The 11,833-nt window shown below is 37.3% G+C and overlaps 1 protein-coding gene across 1 annotated transcript in view; it reads right to left on the minus strand.

Moving 5' to 3' along the window:
* Positions 1-11,833, minus strand: part of SCFD1 (sec1 family domain containing 1) — a 147,312-nt gene that overhangs the window by 92,139 nt on the left and 43,340 nt on the right. The window contains exons 11-14 of the mRNA XM_007949997.2: positions 10,843-10,982; positions 4,446-4,536; positions 3,433-3,506; positions 2,727-2,808 (exon numbers count right to left, since the gene is read on the minus strand). Coding sequence (XP_007948188.1) covers positions 2,727-2,808; positions 3,433-3,506; positions 4,446-4,536; positions 10,843-10,982 — 387 coding nt within the window. The remainder of the gene's footprint in view (positions 1-2,726; positions 2,809-3,432; positions 3,507-4,445; positions 4,537-10,842; positions 10,983-11,833) is intronic.

Below are 11,833 nucleotides of genomic sequence, written 5' to 3' on the forward strand. Positions count from 1 at the left end.
ATATATATATATATATATAAACTCGAACCTGTATTTTATTGTTTTAGAGTAACATATTTTTGTTTAAATTTTTATATTAGGTTAAATCTTCATATTTAGTCTTATAAGCAAAGGCTTTCCTTCCTACTGAAGGAACTTTTCAATATACCTCTCCTGCTGCGTTTTACCTGGTTACACATATTTTATCTCCAGGAGACAATTACCCCAACTAAAACAATGGTTCTAAAGAGCCTTTTTCCATTTTACAGGGATGCTGCATATGGAGGGAAAAATATCTTGCACAGAATCACCTATAAGACTATGTAATTAAATAAATAGAAAAAAAAAAGACTATCTAATTAAGCTTCCATTCCTCTAAGTACATGAAAATATCAAGTATCAATAGCAACATGTGGAGAAAATAGTAGCAATAATAAAAATAATGATAACTTGTCTTACTTTATAACCAATACTATCTTCCTGGTAAAACTTTTCTCATTACACATTTCTAAATAGTGAAAGAAGCAAATGCTCTAAAAAAATCAGATGAACAGCAATGATGCAGGTTTAAACACTATGCTGCATAATGCCTGTTATATATCTACATTACTGCTGTTGCCATGTGCTGTCAAGTCGGACCCGACTCACAGCAACCTCTCCTTGGGTTTCCCAGGCAGTATCACCATGGAAGTAGATTGCCCAACTTTCCTTCCGACACTGGTTCTTCTTTAATGCTCTATGACTTTTTAAATTATTGAAAAGAAAAAGGTTTAAGTCCCTTCTCCACAAATTCAAGGTGTTATCACCAGCTTTAGAAGAGACCTGGTAGTATAGTGGTTAAAACATTTGGTTGCTAACTGAAAGGTTGGCAGTTTGAACCCACTAGCTGCTCCACAGGAGGAAGATGTGGCAGTCTGCTTCTGTAAGGATTTAAAGGTTTGGAAACTTTACGCAGCAGTTCTACTCGGTCCTATAATAGGGACACTATGAATCAGAATTGACTCAGTGGCAATGACATCTTTGGCATGCAACAAGCGTAACAAACTTTTTAAGTAATTTCAAATGCATCACATCAAATAGAAAGTATGGGTAACCACCTAGTCCTTGCCTTTCCAACTGCCATTGGGTTGGATCCAACTCATAGCAACCCCTTCTTGGGTTTCAGAGGTGGTAGCACTATGGAAATAGATTGCCCGATCTTCCTTGCGAAGAGTGGTTGGTGGGTTTGAACCACCAGCCTTCTGGTAGTCAAATGCCCCAAGTCCTGGACCATGGTAAATTTGCCACTAAAATGCAACTCCATGTGAGAGAGTAAGTGATGGAAGAATACCAAAGAAATGATTAAGTCAAGTTAAAATGGGGTACTTATGAATAAGGTAATGAGGAGAACTGTAACAACATAAAGAAGCCCCAATATATTTGTTCCAAAATCATAGTAAAAATGGTGATATTAAGTCTTTAATGCTAATAAACCCCCAAATTCTTGCTATAGACTTACTATAGAGTCAATTCTGATGCACAGTGACTCTACAGAACAGAGAACTGCCTATTAGGTTTCCAAGGCTATAAATCTTTATGGAAGCAGATGACATGTCTTCCTCAAACCTTTCAGTTAGCAGCTGACCACTTATCCACTGTGCCAGCTAGGCTCCTTAACAGGCTTGTCTAAAACTAAAAAGATGAGAACCAAGTCACAAAATGAAGTGATACTATGAATGGACGTTTTAGATAGCACTATATAAAATGAGAAGATCCCTGGGAGCACAGTAGTTAAAAGCTCAGCTGCTAACTAAAAGATCAGCAGTGCAAACCCACCAGGTGATGCAGGTTTAAACTCACCAGGTGCTCCATGGGAGAAAGATATGTGCTTCTGCAAAGGTTACAGCCTTGAAAGCAATATGGGGCAGTTCTGCTCCACCTGTATGGTCACTATGAGCTGTAATCAGTTTGACAGCAATGTGCTTGGTTTTTTGGTTTATATAAAAGGAATAGCTAATTCCATTTGGGAGTCCCTGGGTTGTACAAACTTAGGTTAACGTACTCAGTTGCCAGCAGAAAGATTGTAAGTTTGGGTCCACCCAGAGGTGCCATGGAAGAAAGGCCTGGTGTTCTATTCCAAAAAAACAGCCACTGAAAATTGTGAGTGTACAGTTCTATTCTGACACACATGAGGTCGAGTCAAAACTGATTCAAGAGCAAATGATTTTTCCTGACTCTGCATTTTGGATGGTACGTATAAGTCTACTGATAAAAAACTCACTGCCATCAAGCAGATTCTGACTCTTAGCAGAGTAGAATTGCTCCACAGGTTTTCCAAGGCTGTAATCTTTACGGAAGCAGACTGCCTCATCTTTCTCCTTTATAATGGCTGGTTGTGGAATCCAAACCACCAACATTTTGGTTAGTAGGTGAACACTTACCCACTGCACCACCAAGGTCCCTTGATCTTCTGTTAGTAAAGTAGTTTGTCTGAAACAGTATTGAGGCAGTGTAATATAAAAGAAGTAACAGATCCTGACATGTACTTATTAAACATGTGACGCTGGGAAAATTGCTAATTTTTTTTTCCCCTGGATTCTTAAGTTTCATCTTTTGCAAAAAGTAAAGCTAACACTGTTGCCTTCCACAACTATACCTCATAACGTTGCAGAGAGGGATGAATGAGATAATGTAAATGAAGACCTAATGCAGAGTACAAAACCTTATACAAATACAAGTTTGTATCGTGGGGGAAAAGTTGAATTTACCTTTATATGTTCTAAAACAGCAGTGGCAACATTTGTATGGAGATCGATAAGTCTTTTTTTTTCAAGAAGTTCTGGCAAAGAACTACAAGTAACAAAAAAATTGAAAATTAACTACTAAATTTTCTAAGAATGTGACACAAAATGACAATTTAAACTTTCTATCAATTGCATTTACTCTCTAGGCTTAAACATATTTATTACTTTAATATAGGTGAAATGCTTCTCATTAAAAATCTATCTCAAATATCAAATACACCATTTCATGTTCTGATCCAAAGGCTGAGGATACCAAACAAAATCAGATTAATGGAAATATGCTTTTACCTGTGTTTCTAAAGTATTCTTTCCTCTCTCCTTTTTGATGGCATGCGAAGTATCCAAAAAACTACTTAACCTCCAGTTAAGAACATAATAGCAGCAATGATAAAATTATTAATAATTTGCCTTCCTCTATAACCAATACTACCTTCTTGGTAAAATTTCTCCCATTATACATTTCTAACTAGTGAAAGAAGCAGATAATGCTACAGCTAAGAGAGAAATAAGATTAGCCTAAACATGTTAAAAACACATTCTGGTGCTTTAAACTCAAAGCTGTATTTGCTATTTCCAAATCTTTTTCATTGTTCAAAATAGTAACTATTTTTTTAAACTCAAAATCAATCTTAATAGAAAGATTTTTATAGAGGATATGTTGCTTACTTACCTAACAGCTGATGTTAGCTTAGCAGTATTGTCAGAAAGCATACTTATAGCTCCTTCATCTTCCCCTTCTAGTCCCTTGGAAGGGGAAAAAAAGGTCTCAGGAACTTTTAAAAAAATCTCAGGCTCATGCATAAAAATCAATACAGTCCAAAGATTGATAATAAATAGGAGCTCTGGTGGCATAGTGCCTAAGGCACTTTACTGCTAACCAGAAGGCTGGCGGTTCAAACCCACCAGCCACTTCTCAGAAGGAAGATGGGGCAATCTACTTCCGTAGTGACACTGCCTCGAAAACCTAAGGAGGGGTCGCTATGAGTCGGGGCCGACTCAATGGCAGATAACAACAACAACAACAACAATGACAAAGAACAACAATAACACTGTACCTACAAGCAGCAAGTGTATGTATTTTGACAGTTAAAAGAAAATATCCAGTTACCAGAAGTCTAAGTGCTTATTAGATAACCAAATAAAGATCAGCTGACATTTTCAGATAAGGAAACAGGCCTAAAGACTTGCCACAGGTCACATGGATATAAAGAGTAGAGCTGAAATCTGAAGTCACATTCAAGTACAGTAGAATAGGCATTACTGAAACATCTATTTCTAAAATTCAATCAACTATATACTACATATTTTTTCAAATCGTAAGTTTACATTATTCTTTTAAAATTTTTGTTGTTCTCCACATATTTCATTTTTTTCCCCCTAAAGAAACTGATGTTTATTTTCCATCAACTTTATTTCTATTTTCTGTCTAAGAGATTGTGGAAGACCAGCTTAAGATCATTCATTCAGTGGTTGTTCCTACCTACTCCGTGTCAGCGGCAACAAATGGCCTTGAACTTTTATGAGGGGAAAAAACCTCTTTCTCGTTCTAGTTGTGCTCCTCCAAAATCACTATTATATTGAGTTAATTCTGACTCATAGGAACCCCCATAAGATCTCCAAGGCTGGAAATCTTTATGGAAGCAGACTGCCTTCCCTATAATTCTTATCCAAACAGAATCTTACCATAATGCTTTTAAGTCGTTTCACCTCATCTTCTTGTGCTCTGTATGATTCTAGTTCTTGCTGAACTGATTCTGCAACTTCTGGGAATGGACTAAAACAATATTGAACAATAGAAACTATGAGTAAGACATTAAAAGATGCATTTTTTGAGAAATTTGACATACATGTATACAATGAGGATTTACTATCATTATTATTATAAATGCACTTAGTTGGATTTTAATACATTTTATATATAATATAGACAGAAAGCATTTAGTATAAATACAACTATGTATCTTTCCGATTTAAAAAAAACAAACCAAACTCACTGCTATGGAGTCAATTCCAACTCACTGTGACTCCACAGGACATAAATGAACTGCCTCATAGGTTTTTCGAAGGCTGTAAATCTTTACAGAAGCAGACTGCATCATGTTTCTCCCACCACGGTCCCACCAGAGCTTCTTGTCTTTCTGATATCTATTTATATTGTTGTTGTTGTTTGCCGTCGAGTCGGCCCCGACTCATAGCGACCCCTCCTTGGGTTTCCGAGGCAGTATCACTACGGAAGTAGGATTGCCCAACCTTCCTTCCGAGGAGTGGCTGGTGGGTTTGAACCGCCAGCCTTCTGGTGAGCAGTCAAGTGCCTTAGGCACTATGCTACCAGAGCTCCTATCTATTTATATTACAAACACTATTTAAAAAATATGTATCATAATAATTTACATTTTATTTCTATTCGTTTTCATTAAACATATCAAATTTTCTTTTTACCTGCATGTGGTTAAAAGAAATTCTAAAATATTTAAGTAACTTTAAATAGAGGAAAAGAAGTCCTAAGTATAACAAACCTCAATTACCTAACCACAAAAATTAACATACAGTACCCAACGGTCCGTGCAACCACAAAGACAGCATTTTAAAAATATTGTCTATAAGAACAGTAATTGTGAAAAAAAGAAAAGATATTGTCAATTCTTTATTCCTAACATTCCAGAAAGTTACTGGTAGAAATAGAACATGAGCCATGGTTTTGGAAGGTCTAATGTCTGCTACCTTTTTCTACATGAGTATAGTTTAGCACTAATTCACAAAGGCTTCAGACACAACTGACTTGCAATCATTAAGCAGTTACAGTAAGAAAACTTACAAATATTAAACCTGAGTAACTCAAATGGATATATATATATATATATATATATATATATATATACACACAGACCTTTAGTCTGTCAGTTTGTCATACTATAGTGGCTTGCTTTTATGCTGGAAGCTATGAGACCAGTATTTCAAATATGAGAAGGGTCACCCATGGTGGATAGTTTTTAGTGGAACTTCCAGTCAAAGAGAGACTAAGAAGAAGGGCCTGGCTATTGACTTCTAAAAAAACTAGCTAGTGAAAAGCTGATGAACAACAGCAGAACACTGTCTGGACTAGTGCCAAAGGATGAGGCCCTCAGGTTGGAAGACACTCAAGATATGACTGGTCAAGTGCTGCTCCCTCAAAGTAGAGTCAACCTCAATAATGTGGATGGAATAAAGCTTTCAAAACCTTCATTTGCTGATGTGGCATGACACAAAATGAAAAGAAACTGCTGCAAACATCCATTAATAATCAGAAAATGGAATGTATGAAGTATGACTCTAAAAAAATTCGAAGTCATTAAAAGTGAAATGGAACACATAAAGATCAATATCCTAGGTATTAGTGAGCTGAAATGGACTGGTTATCAGCCATTTTGAATCAGATAATCATACTATCTACTATGCCAAAATGACAAACTGAAGAGTAATGGCTTCACACTCATCCTCACAAAGAATGTTTCAAAATCTGTCCTCAAGCACAATGCTGTCAGTGATAGGCTAATATCCATACGCCTACAATGAAAACCAGTTAAAGACCAAAGACTACAAAGCCTTTAGTATGGATTACACTTCAACATACAGAAAACAAAAACCCTCACAACTGGACCAATAAGCAACATCATGATAAACAGAGAAAATACTGAAGTTGTGAAGGATTTCATTTTACTTGGATCTAAAATTAGCACGCATGGAAGGAGCAGTCAAGAAATCAAACCACATACTACACTGGGCAAAAGTACTGCAAAAGACCTCTCTAAAGTGTTTAAAAGCATAGATGTCACCTTGAAGACTAAGGTGCACCTGATCTAAGGCAGGGTATTTCTAATCATCTCTTATGTGTGTGAATACTGGACAATTAATAATGAAGACCAATGAAGAAGTGATGCCTATGAATTGTGGAGTTAGCAAGAATACTGAATATACCAAGTACTGCCAGAAGAATGAACAAATCTGTCTTGGAAGAAGTACAGCCAGAATGCTTCTTAGAAGCAAGGTTGGTAAGACTTGCTCTCATATACTTTGGACATGTTATCAGGAGGGACCAGTCCCTGAAGGACCTCATGCTTAGAGTAAACTGGTGGGTCAGCAAAAAGGAGGAGGACTTTCAACAAGATGGACAGACACAGTGGCTGCAACAGTGGACTCAAAAAATCAAGGTTGTGAGGATGGTGCACAACCAGGCAGTGTTTCGTTCTATTGCATGCGGGGCAGCTATGAGTCAGAACTGACTCAATAGCACCCAACAACAATTAACATATGCTGACCATGAAATGGTTCTTAACCTAAGTATGTTTCATCTGCAGCTTTAGAGGAGGCCAGAAGCTTTTTTTTTTTTTCCTCCCCCCATAAAGGTCATGTCTCATCAAAAAAGGAAACAAAAACATTCTATCCTGTACCCCCACCCCTGACCCTTACTTAATTCACTAATGATCACACATGTCAACTAATGCAGAAATGGCAGGAGTTGCTGGTGATGGATTCTAAGAAACACAGTCTAGTTTTATATAACAACCCCAGGCACTTATCCTCTGCTCTGGGGATAAATTTTTTTGCCCATGTTGGCAAAAAATAGCACTAAGGCCTCAGCACTGTACCAGGGTGTCAAAAGCCCTTTCTCCATCTAATTACAATGTAAACTACATGCACAGGCAATCTCTTACACTCTCAGGGCCCCAGCTTCATCTGTAAAAGGTACTGGGGTTAAACTAGATGATCCTTAAAATCTCCTACACCTGCAGGTCTCAGATTCAACAATGAGTATCTGTTTACACTGAGCACTTATTGTATGCTAAACACCATACTAAAAATTTATCTTTATTATCTAATATAATCCTCACTAGAGTCCTGCTGGGGTAGGTACTATGAACAGTTAAGACTAAAGACTTTGGGATCTGCTAGAACTAGGTTCCATTCCTGGCTTTGGGAATGAAAGCTGGATGACTTTGAGCAAGTTATTTTATATTCATTATTTCATCTGATCTTCGTAACAACTTTACAAAATAGGGCAATAGTTAAAATAATCATTCCCATAGTTTATTGATGAGGAAACTGAAGCTCAGAAAAGTTTAAATCACTTGTTTAATTCTAGGCTATCTTTATCTTTGTGCCCATGTTACTATTTGTGGGACAAAGGACTGAATTTGACTTTTTATACGTGGCTTCTGAAAACAGCCCAAGCAAGTAAGGTGCTCTTTGCCTTTCTAAAATAACCAAGCAAGAAGCAGCTACACAAGTCCCACATCTGAAGAATTAACTTCAAGAAGGGAGAAGGCCACAACCCAGTCATGCAATTTCTTTCATTGGATTAATCGTTAACTATGATTAAGACACCATTCGTATTAAATTGAGGCCCCAATGACTAAGGAACTCTTGATCTTAGAGCTTCCTTTTTGGACTTCCTGGAATACTGAGAAGGAGCTCTAGTGGCACCGTGGGTTAAAACATTTGGCTGCTAACCAGAAGGTCGGCAGTTCAAACCCACCAGCTACTCTGCGGGAGGAAGATGAGGCAATCTACTTCTGTAAAGATTTACAGCCTTAGAAATCCCATGGGGGTTGCTATGACTTGGAATTAACTCAGTGGCAGTGGGTTTGTTTTTTGGGAGTGGTGAGAACATCCATACATGGGAATGCATGGCATATCCCTGGGGAAAATGGAAGTCTCATACCACAGTCTCCCAGATCTTGCCTCATGTGTCTCTTTGCTTGTATCCTTTCTGGTTATAATAAATGCTTAACTGTAAGCACAGGTAGTAGTCTCTGTGAGTTCTGTGAGTCATTCCAGGGAATTATTGAGCCCACCATGGATAGAAAAAGCCAGGAGGGCCTGGCATCTATTTGGCAGTTGATCAGAAGGACAAAGCCCTAACTTGTGTGCAACCAGCCTTGGGTGGATGATGGGCAAAAGAGTGCTGTGCAGGCAGTCACTTTGTAAAGACTTAACTCTGGGTAGGTAGGGTAAAATAGAGAGAGAATACCACGTGCGTGGCTGGTGTCAGAAATGGAAAAGTGGCAAAGTGGGGATATGAAATAGCTTCACATTTTGGACATCAGCCTGGTATAGATTTTTATTTATTTATTTTTAATTATTTTACTTATTATTTTTATTACACACTAGTACAGTACAGTATTCAAAATAAGAAGTATATGCTTACCTACAAACAAAAGATTAAAGTTCTTACTTTTCAACTGAACTGTTAGATTATCTCTAAATACTAAGGTCTAAAGAAAATATTCAAAATTTCCATATTTGAATAGACCTTTTTTCTTAAGCGTTACTTTATTAGGGAATGTCAACTTGAAAATTAACTTTAAAATATCCTCCATCTCTCTAAATAATGCCTTTCTAAGGAAACATAATTCCTTGTATTTCACCATTGTGGAAGGAAATGCAGACTATGGGACTGAAAGGAGAAAAAAATTATTTAAAATAAAGTAGATTATGTAGTGCCTGAAAACTGCCCTCGGCAGAAAGAGAAAGACCGATTTTTCTTTGCAGAGTCATAATCTTTATTATAGTAATGTGACTGTCCAGTGTTAAATAAATAATAATAAAGACATACCAATAATAAAGACAAAAAAACCGTGGTAAATAAATAATAATAAAGACATACCAATAATAAAGACAAAAAAAACCATGCTGAACCAAGACTATTCTATTTTCATTAAACATAAATGTAAACAGACCAAAAAAGAACATATAAGATAGCAGGATTCCACAAACCAACCAGTTTCTGTCTAATCAATTCTGACCCATGTTGTTGTTGTTGTTGTTATGTGCCGTCGAGTCAGCCCTGACTCATAGCGAAAACCCTCCTTGGGTTTCCGAGGCAGTATCACTACGGAAGTAGGATTGCCCAACCTTCCTTCCGAGGAGTGGCTGGTGGGTTTGAACCGCCAGCCTTCTGGTTAGCAGTCAAGTGCCTTAGCCACTATGCTACCAGAGCTCCCATTCTGACCCATGGCAACCCCATACACTATGGAGTAGAAATGCACTCCATAGAGTTTTCAATGGCTGTGACCTTTCAGAAGCAAACAGGCAGAGCTTTCTTCCAAGATGCCTCTGGATGGATTCAAACTGCCAATCTTTCAATTAGTAGCCAGGTGCCACCTAAGAACTGATTATGTCTCTGACTCTCTCTTTAACAGTAACTGATGCAAGTAACCAACCTAAATGTTAAGGAGACATAGTAACAGGTGGAACATGTATATCTGCCTATGGTAAATCACACAGGAAACTACAATGTTTTCACCTATTACTTCTAACGGGAGCTCTGGTGGCATAGTACCTAAGGCATTTGTCTGCTAACCAGAAGGCTGGCAGTTCAAACCCACCATCCACTCCTCAGAAGGAAGATTCAGCAATCCACTTCCATAGATACTGCCTCGGAAACCCAAGGAGGGGTCACTATGAGTCGGAAACACTTGACGACAGTGAGGTTGCAGGGAGATTACTTCTAACGTACTTTGAACAAATTTCTGGCATCAGGCTTAGGTATTCTCCCCACAGATATTTGAAAACTGGGTTTGTACAACAGCAAAATAGAACAAGAAGGGAAAACTCCTATCCCAAAGTTTCTGCATCATAAAAACCTATTTCAATGGTCCTGTAGTGGATAGTAAGGATAGAAACAAATTTGACTGCTAACCAGAAGGCTGGTGGTTCAAACCCACCAGCCACTCCTCGGAAGGAAGACTGGGCAATCTACTTCCGTAGAGATACCACCCCGGAAACCCAAGGAGGGGTTGCTATGAGTCAAAACTGACTCAATGGCAGTGAGTTTGGTTTTTTTTTTTTTTTTAATGGATAAAATCATATAGTATGACCTTATTGAAAAGAGAAATGGCCCTGCAAAACAACAACAAAAACTTACACATGAGGAAGGAATTAAGCAACAGAGTTATATATCTACATTTAATTATAACTCCTACTCACAGTATGGATAAACCACCATAATTTTTTTTTTTTAAGCTAATTCATTAAGTCAGAAGACGTATCCATTTATCTTTAAAGGATGAATCTTCTACTTCCTAATGTTTTTCTTACTTACCTTCCTTTATGTTGCTGCCAAAATTTATCAACTGGAGTTAAATCATAAGACTTCTTATTTTTCCTCTTTGGCCTGGCACCAGCTGGAGAATTTTCCGTTCCTGAAGATTCTTCCAAATTAACTCTATTTAAGTGGAAATCCTAAAAAAGGAGTAATTGCATTTTAAATAACTTTTCTGAGTTTAAGAGCCATAAAATTTATTCCACAAGGAAAATAATCAAGATAGATCTTGCTATCTTTTCTAATATTTCCAAGTACCAAATACAGATTTGAAATATAAAAGACCTCCTTCCAATGTTTTGTTAGATGCAAATGCATTTTCAGTTATTTGTGTATATTCATTAAAATAACATAAAATTTTAAACAATACATAAAGAGCAAAGCCAGGTTAAAGTTCTTGTGTATCCTTCCTGGAAAAATATTTATGCATACTAGCATACATATACTGAGGGCAAAATGGGAATATTATCCATATTCTATATATTATTTTCTCATTTAATTATGTATCTTAGAGCTCTTTCTGTATCTACGTATTTACATCTACTTCATCTGTATCAGGGAGCTCTCGTGGAGTAGTGCCTAAGGCATTTGATTGCTAAACAGAAGGTTGGTGGTTCAAACCCACCAGTTACTCCTCAGAAGGAATGGGCAATCTAATTCTGTAGAAACAGCGCCTCGGAAACCCAAGGAGGGGTCGCTATGAGTCAAACTGACTCAACAGCAGTGAGTTTGGTTCTTGTTTTCATCTGTATCAGGGCTGCAAAGGAGTTTAATGTTTAGTACATCAATTTGTTTGACCAGGCCTTTGGATGCTTGGTTGTTTCCAGTAACATATATAATCTTAAATACAATTTTTAAACTCTTGGAGCATTTAAGCTAAAATAGCAGTAGCATGTTGTTTCACATAAATTCTATGAACCAGTCAGACTGGTAGTTGCTAAACTTTTCTGCTCAGGATAATTTTACTCATGTGAGGCTTGATTTTTAGCAT

Source organism: Orycteropus afer, unplaced genomic scaffold, assembly GCF_000298275.1.
Source record: "Orycteropus afer afer isolate SDZICR_OR568_19922 unplaced genomic scaffold, OryAfe1.0 scaffold00260, whole genome shotgun sequence".
Taxonomy (NCBI): Eukaryota; Metazoa; Chordata; class Mammalia; order Tubulidentata; family Orycteropodidae; genus Orycteropus; species Orycteropus afer.